The sequence below is a fragment of the Vespula pensylvanica genome, chromosome 1 (assembly GCF_014466175.1).
Source record: "Vespula pensylvanica isolate Volc-1 chromosome 1, ASM1446617v1, whole genome shotgun sequence".
Taxonomy (NCBI): Eukaryota; Metazoa; Arthropoda; class Insecta; order Hymenoptera; family Vespidae; genus Vespula; species Vespula pensylvanica.
This window is the reverse complement of record NC_057685.1, coordinates 17,279,029-17,298,111: the sequence shown is the minus strand read 5'-3', so window position 1 is coordinate 17,298,111 and position 19,083 is coordinate 17,279,029. Positions and strand designations below refer to the sequence as shown.

Genomic DNA, 19,083 nt, shown 5'->3' with positions numbered 1-19,083 from the left:
ATCCCGCCATTTTCTATATCGCGAATCGATAAACCATTTTATTTTTATACGGTTACTATTAAGAAAGAGATCGTCGGAGAGAAACAGAGATGGGAGGGAGAATCGCGAGAAATCGATTCGCGATCTCAGACAACACCTAACAGCGTAATGAAAGCCGATTGGAGAATTTGGCGTGCCAATAATATTAACCACGTTCGGGGACAGAGGAGGAACGTACTCGCGAGAGCGCTAACAAACGGTTTAGCACGCGGAAACCGTAGTTGGTAGAGTACGATGGAGAGAATTCCGTGCGGCACGGAGCTCTCACAATAGAGGTAGCTCGATGAATAGATATGATCTGTTTGCAGGGCCACCGTCGGTATCATCATCGGCATACGTCATCAGAGAAACGGCATATGTACATTGCCGCTTAACCCACCTCTCCCTCCGTGTCCTCTTCATCCTTCTCGTTCCATCGTGTCTCATATCCACCGTTTCATTCCAACGTTTCATTCCAGCTTTCCTGACACTCCCGATCCTGCCTACGTTATTATTCGATAACGAATTTATTCGTTGACTCATTAACAGAACGAAACACTTTCACCGGTCAAAGGTTCCTAGACTTTGAGGTATATTACGTAAGCATCGCTCAAACATCGACCGTCTCACTTCTAATAATTGAGAAACTTTCAAAGACTTCCACTCGACTCCCTTTAAAATCAACGCTTTCCAACTCGGTAATTTTCAAGTCTCGATCTCTCGACCGTCCGATTTCTCTCGAGGTTTCATTCAATAACGCAACCCATTCATTTCGAAGAGAAGCTTTGTCTATCCTCTTTGATTAAAGAAAGAACCACGCTCGTCAGTTTTATTCGATAGAAATTTTCTTTTCCACGTTCAATCGCTCTGTTTTTCGTTGATACTGCCTTGATAATTAGCAATACTACCTTTTGTCTACTCTCGACGCTGACGTAAAGCGGAAAATCTTATCTGGCATCGAATCATCGGAACGACGCTTTTGTGCCACTTTTTTTCCTGCCGCTTAGGATGCTCGAAAAAAATGGCAATACGAGGGATTCTCGAGGGAACAGCAAAGCGATAATAACGGAAGCGTATCGCGAGAGAGCGTACGTCACGCGTCCGTGCTTTTTTCCTCCCATTCTTTTTCTACTTTTATTTTTCGTCCGTTCGACGTCATCGAGGCCCACGCGAACTATCGATCATGTGCCATGGCATACTTCACGCGATCGCACCACCGAAAACTATCTCTACCATTAATCTACGGACCTTTACGGAAGCCATGCAACGTGTACCGATCGAAGCTTATCGATTATTTTCTCACACCTTCTTTTACACATATTTACACATATGTAGATAAACTTCCGCTAGCATCATATTTGTTCAGCTACACACATGCGCGCATATATATATATATATATATATATATATATATTTATGTAGAGGTGTATGCGTGTATATATATATATATATATATATATATATATACACCCAAATTTCGTAGGGGTTCGTTGGTATCTTGTTAAAAGAAAAATACCATATACCAATAGTTCACCCCTTTTAACGCATTGCCACAGCAAAAATGAATTTTTTTCGATGGACACGGTCTGATAATTTGCATTCCGTGTGATTCGCTTTCAACTGTAATAGTACGTTTTGATATTGGACGAATTCGTTCCTCGTTCCTCTCATTCGTTCGTTTCATTTCAATATTTACTCTTCGTCGGTTTAAAAAGCGACCCGCGCGATCGATCGTCATTTGCAAAACAAAACAAAGAGAAAAAAAAAAAAGAAAAAAGAAAAAAGAAATTTGCATCGGTAATCGAAACGAGTCCGATAAAAAATTTTCGAAGAAAATTCCTTCGTTACGTTCGATTAATGACAACACGATCAATACGTACAATAATCAACAACTTCTCGTGGACAATATAGCGGTTAGGTTCTATCACGAACACAATTTCCGTATCGTGACTTTAAATTACATCACGAATTTTCCCTTGTCTTTTTTTATTTTTCATACCTTTTTTTCCTTCTTTTTCTTTTTTTTTTTTATTTTTCACTTCTACCTATGAAACGAGATAATAACGATATAAATTATGGGTTCAATTTGGATATCATGCGATCGTGTCGGTATTACTACATATCTTAAACTTTCTTCACGATAATATTACTTCTGATTAGTCTGTCGAGATTAACCCGAAAGACTTTGTTTCTAGAAACGCAACATGGATACTTTCGCGTCTATGTTCTTATTACGGTAAAAAAGAAAACAAAAAAAAAGAAAAAAAAAAAGAAAAAAGAACAAGAAAAAAAAATAAATAAAGACAAAAAAGAAAGAAAGAAAAAAGATCATAGATCGTGCTTAATTTACTCGCTAATAAATCATTATTATATCCTCGCTAATATTCCATTCGAATCTACTATTCAAATATATATCGATAATCCCTTTGAGAAAATATTCGTGCAACATTTATAACTCTTATACTTAAAGGAACTATAAAGAAAAGTGTATTAACGTGCTTGCAAGAAAGCGTTTCGAACGTAAATATATGTACATGCTTTTTCAAGAGAAGGTAGAATGCGGAGAAACACGTTCGTAGATACATAGGAAGTAACAGGGAGCGGCACCTGAGGGTATAATCATCCTTTTACGTTAGCCCGGCGTCGTAGGGATGGTACGAAGGCAATCCAACCCCGCAAAAAGACCGAACGTTGTATCGTAGCTTCGTCGAAAGAGGTGAAACCAGCGACTTACACTATCTAAAGATACGCTTCGATCATTAACTCTCGTACGTGTAGAAACATCGATAGCTCGCAAGTTGATCGTAAATTCACCTTTCTCGAGATTATATAGACAATGTCGTAAGATAGTTTACGAAAGAAAATAGAAGCTTAGTAATATATTTTTCAAAGCCTCTCCACGAATATCAATAAAAACGTCATATCGAAAAATGATTATCGTTTTAATTAAGATATACGTATATCGTATGCGTATGTGATATTACGTTTCATTAGAAATTTTCTAATACTTTTCTCAAAGGTATTTAAAATATAATTTTAATTTTCAAAAATATATATATATATATACATATATATATATATATCTGTATATAGTTTTGTATAACTATTTTATGCGTATACACGTGACTATGTCCCTAAGTATAAAAAATGCAAAAAAGAAAGATCCACCAAATCCAGTCAGTTTTATTTTACTCGGATTTTTTACTCGGATTCAGTCTGATCAGTTGAGGTCTATCTTAAAAAATATGAAAATTAAAAAGTTTTAACGCGATCTTTGTACAAAAAGTAACAGAAAGTTCTTCAAGTTTATCGTAAAGTCAAATAATTATTACTATCGTGTGTAATTAATCACAAGGTTCATTCTAATACTTAAGGAAATTATCGCGTACGTACATTTAATTCGAGCGTACTACATATACGTATATATATATTTTTTTTAACGAAACAAGAAAAAAGAAGGGAAGGTGCATCTCGCAGTTATTTTTTGTTTGACTTTTTTAACGAGGCACGTTATTTCCACATGCATTGCACAGCTAGCTCGAGGCCTCGTTACGACGTTTGTAATGAACGTCGCGACTCGTGTACCCTTTCTCTTACGAAATTGATGCGAATGTATAGCTACAATAATAATTTCACCGTAGAACACTCGAAACGCAGTAACACGTACATATACACATATACGTACGTATATATATATATATATATATATATATATATATATATAAAAATAGACGTCCATGTATATATAAAATCAACACGTTCGCAAATATATTCGAAGACAATTCGGGAAAGGATTTTTGATGATAGAATTTTTATCGTTGGTCAGGTTGACCTAAAAAAAAGAGCTTTCGTATCGTCGCAAAAGCCAACGACACAAAATTTAAATCAAGGGAACGTGGAATGATAAGAATACGAGAACAAACATCGGTGAGAGAACAAAATGAGAAAAGAAAGACAGATAGAAAGAAAGATAGAATGAGAGGAAAGAGAAAGAAAGAGAGAGATAGGCAAGGTCCACATTCGCGTTAAGAAAATAACAAGCGGGAATCGTGGGAAAGTTCATAAAGAGCCAAGTTAAAAGGATATTCAGGCGTGCGTGAATGCGCGCGCATGCTTATTCAAAAGAGAGATTATAAAAGAGGGATGACTACAACGATGACGACGACGACGACGACAGTGATAACGTTAACACCTAGCTTCTCTCTCTTTCTCTCTTTCTCTCTCTCTCTCTTTCTCTTTTTACTACGTAGGAAGGACGACGAAAAGTAAAATCCTTTTTTTTTTCACTACAAACACAAAATTTTAACGGAAACAAGGCGCGAACGTGGCGTTCCAGATTTCGTTTCAGCAGTTCTTCGTAGAATAAGGAGAAAGGGACGAGGGGGATGAAAACGTACTACTTCTTTTGATCTCGTGTGCCGTTTCTCTTACAATACGCTTCACGATGTGCACCCGGTTGTCTTCTTCACCGACGTTCTCCACTTTGTCCTCTTCCTTCTCCTCGTCCTCATCCTCATCCTCCTTCACGTCATTAACAATATCGTCCGCTCGTGCGACCCGGAATTACACGCCGCAATCCGTGAGACGAAACGAACCGAACGCCGAGAGTCGTACAAAATAGAGAAGACGAGGGAGAGTGAGAAAGGGAGAAAAGAGAGAAAAAAAAAAGAAAAAAAAAAGAAGGGAAGAAAAAAGAATAGAAAAAAGAAACAGATACGTGTAACGAGTTTGTATTTGAACGACGAAACTAGACACACTCTCTTATCTACTCCGACGAGCCTTAGAAAATCCGTGATGCTTCCGTGCCCTTAAGCGTCTCTCTCTTTCTCTTTCTTCTTTTTTATTCTTTTTTTTTATTTCTTTTTTCACCCACCAAGTTACATTAATCCCCTTCAACATCGTTCCGTCTTGTACTCGCACCGAGATCGAATTTTAGCGAGTTGCGGAACGATTTCAGATAATTTATACGAAAAGTTTGAACTTGTATAGAAGGAGTTAGTATCCGAGACTTCATATATCATCGATTTATCGGCATTTTCTTTTCTTTTCTTTTTTTTTTTTTTTGGTTTCTCTTCTTTTGTCAAAAATAATAATCGTTGTACGTTATTGTTTTCGTTCTTTTTTCTTTTTTTTTTTTTTTCTTTTTCTTACAATTTTTTCGTCGCGCGCGACGGAAGAACTCTAAGGGTTTAAAATCGACGAGAACAATTTATCTACAAATATTAGTAATCCTGTAGAGAAAGTAGACGAGATTTTTCTTAAAATTACATTCAAGATCGGTATATACGTATATTCGATCGAACAAATTTACCTTGTAGTAAAAATAAGGATACCGTTGCAGTTTCAACGAGAAAAGAAAAAGTAAATAAATGGAGAAAAGAAAGAAAGAAGAAAAAAAGAAAAAAAGGGGGTAAAAAAAAAAAAAAGAAAAAATATCACAAAAGTTGAGCTTTATACCGGCTGACTTGAGTCTCCCTAGGAAAAAGGGCGTGGTTTTTGACGTCAGAGCGAGACGCTGTGGGCTGGTAACCGAGAATTTCTCGAGTCCGCTACTATTCCAGGTGAACAACAACGTGAAACTATAGTTCGAGTTCGGCGAACTAGCATTGTCACAGCTTGCCACCCGCATTTCAACGTGAAACCGGCTGCATGGATTTTGCGGCTTTCGCGAAAATTCAAGCGACCATGTTCTTTGGCTCATGAACCTGTCGCTCATCTAGGTCGACATGGATCCCGAGTCGATTATTCGCAGATGTTGTAAAACTATTTGTCAAGATATTGCAAAACTATTGATTCTCGATGAATTTACGATCTCATCTAATAACATCTGATAATCAGAAAAGAAAAATAAACAAATAAATTATTCAATTATATTTTGATAAAAAGAATTCGCACTGATGTAAATAAATATGATCGGTAGATATATTTTCATAGAAACGGATATTAATTTCATACAAACTATAAATGTAGTTAACAGAGAAGACCAAAAATAATGTAAAAAGATATAAGAGAGTTGTGAGAGGGAGAGAGAGAGAGAGAGAAATGGGTGTGTTCTCGCAACAGCATACTTCAAATTTCGATCGGCATCAGTGAGGACGTTAGCTGATGTCAGCAATATCGATGTTGAGTCGATATCGTGAGTCGATCGTAAAACGATCGTCAGCCGGTCTTATTGAATCTTAGTCTCCTTGTCCGATACATCGAATATCTATCGAATGCATTTGCACGGTGTATCTAAAAAATAATCCAAAGGGAATTGCTAGCACTCACTGTTCAAGATAGAAAAGGTCCAACAGAGAGCTGCGCATGTTAGTTCCTCTCGAATTTCATTTCGACGGGGTACACCTTTCTTTTTAGCGGCCGATACGAAATAAAACGAAACGTTTATCGAAATAAAACGTAAAGACACGTAATGAAAAGAAAATCCCACGGATAGCGTAAGACGATTTTAACGTTCGAGCTCGAGCTAACTCGATACAAACTTTCTTTTCTATTTTTTTCTATTCGAAAGAAAACGAGAAAGAAAAAGAGAGAGAGAGAGAGAGAGAGAGAGAGAGAGAGAGAGAGAGAGAGAGAGAAGAGAGAAATAGAGAGCTAGCAGTTTTATTCGTTCGCTAGCAAACACACCAGATGCAAATAAATGTTTGCTCTCTTCTCTCCTCCTTTCTTCTCGTTCGATTCAACGACAAACTAAAGTCGATCTCCGAAACCGTTCTTTCTTGTCTCCTTCACCGAACGCTTTCGCTTTTCTTGACACTCTTGGAAAATAACGCCAAGCGTTGAACGATCGTTCGTTCTTTCTTCGAACGTACCTCGTACCTCTTGACTTCTCAAATCGCGAAAGAGATTCCTCGATAAAAAAGAAATTACTGAGCATCGCAAAAATCTTCTGAGAGGAGCTGGTAAGACTTCCCTGTTAAAAGGTTCAAGCGTAATATGGACGTCGTTCTTATCCAACACGTCGCAGCACATTTTCACAAAACTGCACGTCGTATTCTTTCTTTCTCTTTCTCTCTCTTTTTCTCTCTCTCTCTCTGTCTATCTCTCTCGCTTTTTCGTTTTCTCTATGTTTCTCTTTCCCTACCCTTTCCACGTTCCATCTTCTCTCGTTCTCGCCTGACTTTCAATGTCTTTTTTCTCCGTGCCGGAATGTAAACCTTTTGTCCGTGTCGTAGCAAGTATATATCGTCGTTCTTTTCGAAAGCTCGAGAAAAGCTTCTCTTTTAGAACACGTTGGACTTTTATTGCAACGGATCTTCGCTAACGTTCAAATCGATGCGACTACGAAACGAAAGAATACTCATACGTATTAAAATAAATAGATATTATCTAGGAATCGTAATTTAACAGGTCGTGGATAGATTTTTAATGAGATTCTTTTCAAAGAGAAAACTATCGTTAGAGCTAAGCGATCTGACGCTTTGATCGACGGCGTCAACAAACGCGACGTTTTAATTAAAATAATTTTATTCTGACGTTACGATGCAACGTCCAATAGTTAACGAGTGTTACTTAATCGCATACGTTATCGCGTTTGTTCTCCATTTAATATTTTAATATTTCACTTTCTCTCAAGAAGAATTTAAATACGTGAATCTGCGAACGGTAGAAAGTGTACTTTTTCTACGTAGACCAAGCTTTGAAAACCAGGCTGGAGTTTTCTACTACGTCCCTTTCTTTACTTCTCCAACCTTTCTCTTTTTCTTCTTTCCTACTTTTCTTCTTTCCTCCTTCTCCTCTTACTCCTCTCCCTCCTCTTCCTCGTTCTCCTTCTCGTTCTTCGTGCTTGCACGCCGCGCGAAATCTATTCAATTTACTTTTTTCTAGCAAGGGATCTACTACGACGAAAGGAGATGTCTCTGTAGAGAAAAAGCGAGCAAGAGCGTAAGGACGACGAGCGAATAGCTAAGATCGTCCGTTAAAGTACACACGACTGTTCCCAACTACGACGGTGCTTAAAGCTTCGAGGGTCTTTCAAACTTCACAATTTCGTTCTCTTAGCGTCAAAGATTTCCTTCTGTGATTTTCCTAAAGCTCTATTTTTTTGCAACCCCTCGTTTTTCCTACCAACGACTTTAACGATCCCCGATTTCGATCTTTCATACTTGGAGATTCGTGAGGATCGTTTAATTAAAGCTACGAATCCCTTCGTTTTCTCTAAAGACAAATAAAACATAAAAAAGGAAACAGAAAAAGGAACAAAAAGTAAAGGTAAAAGTTTTTTTTTTTTTCGAAAGGACATACAGTTGGATTAGAATACAAATTTTCTCTTTCTCTCTCTCCCTCTCTTCCTAAATATATATATATATATATATATATATATATATGCTTTAATCTAGTCATTTCGCCTTTCTATTAAACAAAAAAATAAATAAATAAAAAATAAAAAGAAATAATTACTTCGAAATAACCCTATTCGATCTCTCCGTTAGAACGTTTCAATAAATTGCAAGAAGAAGAACAAAAGGTTAACAGTCTTTTAGTATCGTCTGTTATAGTCGTCAATAAAAGAGCGTTAACTCACGAAAAAGCATTAAGATCGGACGAGAAAATTCTCCAAGGAATTTTTAAGCGCGAGAATTCGTAAAAGTTTTTACCATTCTCATGGAATCCATTGGCATTGGTGTATGAGAAGGTTGCCCAGCTAGTAGAAGAAGATTCGGAGGTGAAGCGTGTATTTTCGGAATCGAATACGGGCGCTCGTATAAATTCCAAGCGCGAATTGTTATTACTATGGATGCTAGACGTTTCGTCGAAGAGTGCTTACCCGCATATCGTCTCCCATAAATGTCCAACTATGCTTCCGTCGGTAGCTCATCGAGAACTGAGAAAATCGAAATTCGTACTCCTCTCTCTCTCTCTCTATCTCTCTCTCTCTATCTATCTATCTATCTATCTATCTATCTATCTATCTATCTTTTTCTTTCTCTTCGTAGTCCATCAAGCTTTGCTTTTTCTTTCACTTGGAAAAAGAAAAGAATGATGGGTTTGGTTGGTGGTCGATCGTAGGAATTCCTACTGAAATGTCTTCTACTCATTACGTGCTTAACGAAAAAGAAACGTCCATTCCTCCGTTCCTCCCGTTTCGATGGAAATGTAGAAAAAACGATGGAAAAGAAAGAAAGAAAGAAAGAAAGAAAGAAAGAAAGAAAAAAAGAAAGAAAGAAAAAAAAAGCGAGGACAGAGAAGAGGAAGGAAGCCGAATCGAAAGCTTTCCGAGATTGGCCGTTGGAAAGCTCGCCCGGGTAACATAGAGCCATGGCTGAATGTTCGAGTACTAATCCTAGTGTAATAATGGCTTACGCGCTCGCAAGCTCGTTTCTAGTAGCGAGGACGTGGCCGGTCTCTACTTGACTCCGCGGTATTACCGACCACTTCTACCCTCATCGGACGTGACCTCCAACCCATTATACGATCCTTTTTATTCCGTTATATGACCCGTGAAGCTTTTCGGCTTTCCGCCACGAATCGAGACAAAAAAGAAAAAAAGAAAAAGGAAAAAAAAAAGAAAAGAAAAAAATTCATATTCATAATTCTCCATTCGAGAAGGATTGACAAACGTTTGACGATGTTTGAACTGTATGGTCAAAATAAATAATTTCTTTTTCTAATAAACTGGGTTAAAGAAAGAAAACGAATGTTGTTTTTCTTTCTTTCTTTCTTTCTTTTTATTTTTTATTCTTTTGAATCGAAATAAAGAAATGGCAGGTTTTCCCCGAGTGATAAAAATAAATATCGATCGTGTAATCGTCGTAAAGTTTTGTACTCTTACATTGCTTCTACATTTTTAAGGATCTCGAGATATCGCGGCATCCTTCGCATAGATTTAAGAAGAAGATTGATATATAGGAAATATCGTCGGATCTATGTAAACATAACCACTGATATATATCGTACATGCATACATACATTTTTTAAAGGATATTCTCGAAAGTGTTGAACGTAAAAGAGAAGAGGAAGAAGAGGAAGAAGAAGGGGAGAAAAAAATACACACGTCGTTGCATCGAAAAAGAAAAAAAAAAAAGAAAGAGAAAGAGAGAAAGAGAGAGATATCTTTTAAGATTCTCGTAAATCCCCGTTAGCACCCTCGTTGCTTATACTCTGCTGACATTGTATTTCCATACCAAAGCTTAATCCGTAACTTAATCGATTTAAATGAAAATTCATGATCTTGAAAGGAAAATGATTGAGAGGGAGAGTTAAAATCGTACGATCTATCTATACTTTCACTTCTCAAGAATATCGTTTTCTTAACCTACGAACTATCGCGAAAAGGGAACGGGATTTATTCGAATGCGAATGAATTCGAACGGGATGGAAGGGTGTTGCGAAGAAAAACGCCGACGTAAGCGGCGAATAAAGAAGTGGAAAGAGACAGAAAGGAGATATATAGATAGAGTGAGGTAGAAGAAAGAGAGAGGAGGAAAGGAAAAAAAGAGAAAAAAAAAAGAAAAAAAGAAAGAAAGAAAGAAAGAAAAGAAGAAGAAGAAGGGTCGGAAGAGTGGCATCGAACGTTACTTTCGAAATAGATACGAAGTGTTCTCCCTTTCCAGTCGACTCTAGTACGCCAAAGGAAGATCGTGGAAAAGTCACGCGCGCCGTTTGTCCTCCTCTCTCTCTCTGTCTCTCTTATTCTCTAGCAAAACCACTACGAATAACAACTTTAGGCTTTGCTACTTTGCCAGCTCGAAACCGAATGCTACTACGGTATTAGCATCGTTCGGCTTTGCCTCTATTTTCCAAACAATTTCCAAACAAATTCACATGTTTCTCTGAAGTAACCATTTCGATTCAATTTACATATATATATATATATATATATATATATATATATATATATACACACACACCTATGTAGATATCTGAACTAATCAACATTGATATGTTTTTTTTATTTCTTTTTTACAGCGACAGCGGCATGGCCGAGGCAGGAGCAGCCCTGTCCAATAGCAGGAGACTTTTGCATGAACGGTGGTACCTGCCTATTTTTTGAGACTGTCGGTGAACCAGCATGCAGGTGAATACAAGCATCATTTTTATTTTTTACTTTTATTCTTTACTAAGTCGAAAATGTCTTTTTTCTTTCTCTCTCTCTCTCTCTCTCTCTCTCTCTCTTTCTCTCTTTCTTTCTCTATCTCTTTTTCTTTCTAATCAATTAATTTTTATTTACGATCTTTTTCTGATCGAATTATTTATCGATAGAAAAGTTCTCTCTATTAAATTCTAAAACTAGTGATTGCATTTGTTTAGAATATCTACTCTCTCTTGGACGATATTACGAACGAATTCATTTCTTCCATCTCTAACAGAAACAATTCGATTATCGGAAAGATAGTGGAATTCGAGAGTCTCGCGATATACGAAGCTGGATGGTAACGCGAACGAGAAACGTGGAATAAAAGTACATAGTTCCTCGGTCATTTTATTATCTGGAGAACACGAGAGAATCGATTTTAAATATAGATCGACGAGGTATCGACTCGTTAAACGTTACCTTCCAGTAGATATATTTCTTTCGTTTTTCTTCTCTATTTCGAAATGATTTTCTTTCACGCTCGACTTCTTCTTACCAAGACATTGACTTTTCTTTCGAACTCGAATGAATACTCGATGACGTATTAGATTTATCGATGAAACGTATCAATCTATCGATAAATTATTATAAAATACGATAAACGATAATTACGTTACCGTAGAAACAATATTACTACTATTACTACTACTACTACTACTATTATTATTATTATTATTATTATTATTATTATTATTATTATTATTATTTATTAAGCGTAATTATTTAATTAAAGGGATAGGAACAACCGTGTGAGTATATACCTATCTGTGGTTGAATTCATTCTCACGTGTTCTGCGAGAAACTGGCGCAAATACTTACATTAAATCCGTCGACGCTTCGCATCCTATATCTCTCTCGTGTTGGCGAAAACAAAAGACTCTCTGAAAGCAGCCACGTGAAAGCACTTAAAGCTTAAGTACGTATCACGTGAAAGAAAAAAAGAAAAAGAAAAAGAAAAACAATACAGGCGTTTAGTTCAACAACAAGTAAATAGAACAAGCATTTAATACGTATACGAAAGTTCATTGGACCATAAAGAATCAATTGACCGCCGAGGAGTGAAAATAAAATCATATAAAAGATAAATATCATTTGATTTAATCAAAAAGATAGACGAGAACGAGAATATCCGTACGGATCGGATATAAAAAAATAAAAATACAATGATACTATTTGCAAGTATACTATATCGGGGAAATATATCGAAGATAAAGTGAGATCTGAAATACTTGCGAGCTTTACAGAAACGGTGAAATAATACGGGTTGTGTATGCACTTTCCGTCGGTGCATTTTGACGTCGGTGGGTGCACTCGTTAAACAAATTTGGTGGACCAGTCGGCGCCAGTTATCCGTGAGATAAAAGCTACTCCCGAGAGGATCGTAGCTTTGAAGGTGAAAGAGATGGAGATAGAGAGGTAGAGAACATATGTAGAGAAAAGTGGGAAAAAGAGAGATAGAGAGATAAAGAGAAAGAGAGAGAGAGAGAGAGAGAGAGAGAGAGAGAAAGCGAAAGAGTTGCGAGTATCAGAGACAAAAAAGAGATAGGTAGATAGAGAGAGAGTGGATGTTATGGCCTATGGCCAGAGAAGGACATACACCACCACGGTGTCATCGGTTGACGAGGGTTTATTGGCTTTATCGAGGAATCGAGTCCCTCCCAGAGGGATAAAGGAAAGAGAGAAAAAGATAGAAAAGTCGATGGATTGAAAGGAAGATGCGTGACGCATATCGGACGTGCACGCGCGCGCTCCCGCGTGTTTCTCTATTCGATCGAGCTCATCCAATGATCCGTAAAAAAAAAAAAAAGAAAGAAAAAGAAAAAGAAAGAAAGAAAAGAGAAAAAGAAAGAAGAAAGAAAAAAAGAGAAAGAAGATGAAGAAAAAAAAAAAAGAAACGTTATATAGAAATCTTGGCTCTCGTCCATGAGTTCGATTTCGAGCGAATACGATCGAGCGAACGAAGAAAAAAAAAACAAGAAAAAGAGAAAGAAAGAAAGAAAGAAAGAAAGAAAGAAAGAAAGAAAGAGAATATCTCACTTTTTCATTTTATTTCGAAATAATATCTACTATCCAAATGATATTTACACGCGTAAATAATATCTACCTACGTACGTCATCTGCGTGCACAGTTAGAATTATTTTTATATAATATATATTTTCATTTTCTTTAAACAATCATTTTAGACAATAATAAAAGGAAGAGCGTACTCGTAGAATTAGAAGATCGGTTAACTCGACGTTTATCTCGACGGCATGTAAGGAAGGCAATCGTACGACCACAAACAATCCTGAATCCGGAATGCACTACGACGTGAACTTTTTCGATGTCATCTAGCCAACTAACGCTCGTAAATCTCATTCTCGAAGGTACTTGCGAACCTCTCGTACGACACCCTCTTATACCATCTCTATTTCTCTCCGTCCTGCTACATTCCCTCTCCTTTTCCCTCCCCATCCCTCCCTTCCTTCCTTCATCCACCATTCACCATCCCCTCCCTGCTATTCCCTTCGACCCGTTTGTTTCTCTTATCCAAAGCTTTTACTACCTCTTTCGACTCGTTAACTTTACGCTTTTACACTTCTTATCGCTTAAAGGCAAATTGCCTAATAAAATATGGGCCATGACGAAAACGACGATGCTAGTAGGAATAGAAGAAATTTCACATCGCAAAAGGAACTCCTCGCTTCGGCTTACTTTTTTTCCTCTCTCTCTCTCTCTCTCTCTCTCTCTCTCTCTCTCTCTCTCTCTCTCTCTCTCTCTCTCTCTCTCTCTTTGAAATTCGTTGAGAAGGAACAAGATCGATGTCTCATCGAGAGGAAGGATGGGCGAAAAGAAAGAAAGAAAGAAAGAAAAAAGGTCACGTTTATAGAAAACAATGAACGGAAGCTTCGATATTCGAGAAAATGATGATTGCAAGAGTGCTTCTCATCGATATAATGATAGTCCGTAGTATACTGAACAATATCCGGAAATATTGATCGAACCTACCTCTTCTCTGTTTAAATTGTAACGATCTATAATATAGTACGATATAAATCATTACAAATAGTATGCAACGTACCTATCACTCCAATCTCTAAAATATTCATAATAACAATTTGTGCAATTAAATCTCTATCATATATTGATTCGTTAAATATTCGCTATAGAAATAATGTATTAATCAATATATATATATCAATATATATATATAGAGCAATGTGTCTTTTCTATACGCGTTATTCATTCGTCTTTATTTGGATTCAATAAAAGCAAAATTAGTCGGTTATTAGTCGGCTCAATCGACTAATAACAGGTAATCCAAGCCAATTTCGGTAGCAACCCGATAGCCTATTTCGAAGCTTAACGTCTTGTTCCGGCAGACGCATATATAATACTGAACACGATTATCCATGGATACGTGCCAAGAGGAGAGACAGTAGAAAACTTTGTCCTCCACGTTCTCTTCTCGTCTTTTCCTTCCTTTCTTTCTAAAAAGCGATTCAATTCGTAGCTCGTTTAAACGTAGTCAGTCGAAATAGCTAACTGTCCGCTTAGATATTCCACCCGAAAGTTAATTTCGAAAATTCTCCATTTCAATTCAACAAAAATTCGACGAACAAGAATATTCGAAATTTTTTTCTTTTCTCTTTTTTCTTTTCCGTAAATCTTTGCGTAATCGTTACTCGAATATCGCTTCGATGAAAATACTTAATGGTTACAAGAAATGTAGAGATATGTGTATAGAAATAAATAAACAAATAAATAGAAATAAATGAGTTTAGAAAAAAATCAAAAAAAAAAAAAAAAAGAGAGAAAATGTTGTTACGAATCGCGATGCTTCTTCGTGATTTGCCAGAGTCGACTCTCGCGTCTTGACTTCCGTATTTCCAACTTGTCCCGCATACAAACACTGTCCTTTTTAGGCGCTCATTATTTTAACGAAAAGCGCAAAGCTTTTACACGAAAGTGCAGAAACGCGGCTGCAAACACTTCATGATATGAAACTTTGTATCTTACTTTCTCGGCTTGTAGGTAAAGGAGTACGTCGGCGAATATATGAGAATAAAAAGGAGAGATACGCCACGTTGAATTCTCATTGTTTAACGTTACATGCCAGTACAATCTTCATCTCTCTCTCTCTCTCTCTCTCTCTCTCTCTCTCTCTCTATATATATATATATATATATATATATATATATATATATATATATCTATTTCCATCTCTATCTCCATCTTCCTCCTACTCGAATAGTCTTTCAGCCAGTCAAGTCTTTTCGATGTTATAAGCAAAGAAATAAATAACATCTCTTACATCTCTCTTAAGATATTTCTCGAGAAAAATAATGATAACGACCGCGATCGTCTCGTTATTATCATTTAATAAACCACGCTATATACGATGCGCGTAATAAAAAGAAAAATAAAGAAAAAGAAGAAGTGCAAGGAAAAAAGGAAAAAGAGAAATCATGCAATCAAATTTTCAAACTTTCTTATTATAACTTGAGCGTTTGGAACGGGCGTTTTGCTCGTAAATGAAATAAATAATTGAACTACAGCGACCTACTTTTATCAAGCACTACTTTGAAATATAGCGGGTACACATTGTCGCGTTTGCATTTTTATTCGATGAGACGAGAAACCGAGGTCGATATAAGATGAGAAAAAAAGATAAAAAGAAGAGAGAGAGAAAGAGACAGAGAAGTAGAGAAGTAAAGAAAGAAAGAAAGAAAGAAAGAAAGAAAGAAAGAAAGAAAGAAAGAAAGAAAGAAAGAAAGAAAGAAAGAGAAAGAGAAAGAGAGAGAGAGAAAAATACAAAAGGAGGCCTAAGCTCCGAGCATTCTTCGGAATGTATGTACGTACCTATATATGTACATTATGGACGCGAAAATGGGAGAAGATGGAGCGGTTGAAGATTAGGATAGGGAGGAAATGAAAACCACGAGCCCGTTTGGCTCTGGCGCGCTCCCACGGAAAGTCGCTTGTATTTAACACAGTTGCCCGCAGTCGCAACTCGTTCTCGCAGGAATGATAAGACTCTCTCGCATTCCTGTTAGAGGAGGCTTTTGGTAAATGCACTCCGTTTCTCCGCTTGCTATACGACGTCTCTTCCTTTCACGGAGAAAGAGAGAGAGAGAGAGAGAGAGAGAGAGAGAGAGAGAGAGAGAGAGAGAAAGTACGCGTTGGATGGCCTGGAAAACCGCGAAGCGCTTGTACCATTGGTATAGAGCGAATATAAGCGAAGCTTTCGGTGTCTGAGCCGCAGCCATTTGTGCCTAGACACCCAGACTCTCGTAATCGAGTAGTCGCAAGTAGTTCGAAGTGTACCGGCAAGACATTCGGAGGCATTCCCGCCTACGAATGTCTCTCACCCACTCATTCTCCCTCTCCGTCTTGTTCCGTATCTCCTTCCCTCTCTCTTTCTCTCTATCTCTATCTTTCTCTCAATTTCTGCCTCTCTAACACATTCTCATTCTCACTCTCACTCTCACTCTCTCTCTCTCTCTCTCTCTCTCTCTCTCTTTCTTTCTCTCAGTTGCTCTCTCTCTCTAACATATATTCTCACTCTCACTCTTACTCTCTCTCTCTCTCTCTCTCTCTCTCTCTCTCTCTCTTACACACACACATACACACACACACACACACACACACGTCTATTTACGATGCACCGTCTCTTCCTGTAATTCTCTCGAAACGCTGTCCTCTCGCGTCGACTACGAATAGCAAATTTTGCTACGATACTACCAAGGAGCTATATTAATTGTATGAGACAGATGGACAAGAGGTTTGTCCAAAGGACTTCGTCGTTCGAATGGAATTAAACCCGAAAAGCCAAGGAATTCAACGAATAAACTGAATTGTGTCCAGTTACGGAGAATCATCAGTAGGGACCGTTTAGAAGTGTTCGTTTAGAAGTCGAGTCTGACTTGTTCGAAAGCATAGTGAGAGGAGTTCGGTGCATTAGCTTGCTCGGTTACATTTTGAATTATTTGTTGCTGACTATTAATTCAATTGATGAGTATAAAAAGAGAGAGAGTGATAGAGAATCCACTCTGTGGAATAGTATTTGAAATGGAGTCGTCTTTTCGATCTTTATGCTTTCGTATGTACACTCTATCTATTAAATAGGTACCATCTAAGAATATATGTATATTGTATATATAAATATACATATATACACGTATATATATATATATATGCCCGTATTCGCGATATGGAAACAGGGGTAAGAGGAAATAGCATGGTCGCTTATGAATGGGCAATTAATCCACGAAAACCACGGACGCTACGAGCTCAGCGCCTGCATACTCCGTTACGCCGCTAAGCTACCTAAAAAGCCGCCTTGCGCCAAAGCACTGTATTATTCAAAGAGCACCGCTTTACCTAGATAATAATTTATTTAGCCGGAAGTGAGTATGACCAAAAGAAAAGAGATAGGAGTTAGAGAAAACTCTTACGTGGAAGTCGAGACGAGAATTAGAAATGAAGAGGACGTTGGAAGAGGACGATTGGTCTCTTAGTCGGCCATTGTGAAATAACGAGAGGATTGTATCTTCTTGATAATTATCTCGTTGCTTCATTCGCTTAGAAATTTTTCGATTAAAAATCAAATGATATGAACATACATACATACATACACACACACATATATATATATATATATACATTTTGAAGATTTAAAATAGAGATATCTACGGGAAGAAATCGGTATGGAATATATGTAGTTGGTTCTAACGTCAAGCAGACAGTTCGTAAAGTATGCAAGAAAGTCAGTAGTGGGTTGCGTCAGAGCCGTCGTCGATGTGTTCTTTGAAAGACGGAAGAAATTCAAGAAGAGAAAAGCGGAGAAATTTCGGCACGTGCTCTCGACACCTTTTCTCGAACGGATGCGTCCTCCTCGTCGGTCTGAACGATCGCGAATAAGGAGCACAGGAAAATACGTCGTAGAGGTGAAAGAAAAAGAAAGGTAAGGTAAGGAAAGGAAAGGAAAGGAAAGGAAAGGAAAGGAAAAGAGAACGCGTCGGTGGCAGCCGACAGTTGAAACACAAAGTAAAGAGACGAAACAAATACGATAACGCGTTTTGACGAGTAAAACTTTGGCAAATCGGCTCTTCTCGTCGTTCGACGGAAGGAAGGAAGGAAAGAAGGAAGGAAGAGACGAAAAGTTAAAACGGAAGAGAAGGAGGAGATAAGAAGGGTTGGTTTAGCATAGACGCCTAAGGGAATGAGAGTTACGTTTTCTTCTTCGATCTTCTCCTTTTCGCGAATCTCTTTTTCTTTTTAAGAAAGAAAACTTTCTTTCTCAAGCCCACTACAACGTTTCGTTCGTCCGGACACAATGGCAAAGGAACGGTTGCTGTTCACGTTGATGTCAAGAATACTCCAAGAGCTTTCCTTTGATTAAAGGCACACACGCGAGCGTGCGCGCGAGCCCACACGCATCTAAATAAAATGTCTCCTTAACGACGACGAAGACGACGTACCATCGTCTCTCGTTCGAAACGCACGTCTCCTCTTCTTTTCTTATCTCGACGAGTCGACTCGCGACGACTCGAATATTAAAGTGTTCTCTTTGTACGACATCGAGTGCGCCTTGGATTCGCAGACGTTTGTCGCTTTCTACAACCTCTGATTTGTCTTCGCGTTCGCAAATAGAACGCGCGTTCGAGCGAGAACGGCCCTATCGATCTCTCCTCCCTGTCTTTCTTTTTTTTCTTTCTTTCTTTTTTCTCTCTTCTCTAATCTCGTTCTTCTTTTTTATCTTCTTTTATTTCCGCAGCTTTCGTTCTTTTTTCTTTTTTGCTTTGGAGAACACCAAAAAAAAAAAAGAAAAGAAGAAGAGGAAAACGTCACGATAACAATCCGATCGTGATAACTTCGGAAAAGAAGAAACTAAGTCCCTTACGAGACTTCTTTTTACCGACCTTAAGAAATAGATAAGGTTACATTAACGAACTTTAATTCTCTTTGTAGGATGCGGAGAGTGTAACACAAAAAAAAAACGTGACCA

At 37.7% G+C, this 19,083-nt stretch overlaps 1 protein-coding gene and 1 long non-coding RNA gene across 7 annotated transcripts in view; one reads left to right on the top strand and one right to left on the bottom strand.

Moving 5' to 3' along the window:
* LOC122627590 overlaps positions 1 to 19,083 on the bottom strand; it is a 189,577-nt gene that overhangs the window by 128,134 nt on the left and 42,360 nt on the right. For 2 of the 5 annotated variants that reach the window (XR_006326873.1, XR_006326875.1), the window contains exon 3: positions 11,912 to 11,973. The exons of the other annotated variants lie outside the window; for them this stretch is intronic. This is a non-coding gene — a long non-coding RNA (uncharacterized LOC122627590). The remainder of the gene's footprint in view (positions 1 to 11,911; positions 11,974 to 19,083) is intronic. 5 annotated transcript variants of the gene reach the window in all.
* LOC122627570 (protein vein) overlaps positions 1 to 19,083 on the top strand; it is a 227,212-nt gene that overhangs the window by 173,016 nt on the left and 35,113 nt on the right. For both annotated transcript variants that reach the window (XM_043808787.1, XM_043808777.1), the window contains exon 4: positions 10,927 to 11,035. In XM_043808787.1, coding sequence (XP_043664722.1) covers positions 10,927 to 11,035 — 109 coding nt within the window. The remainder of the gene's footprint in view (positions 1 to 10,926; positions 11,036 to 19,083) is intronic.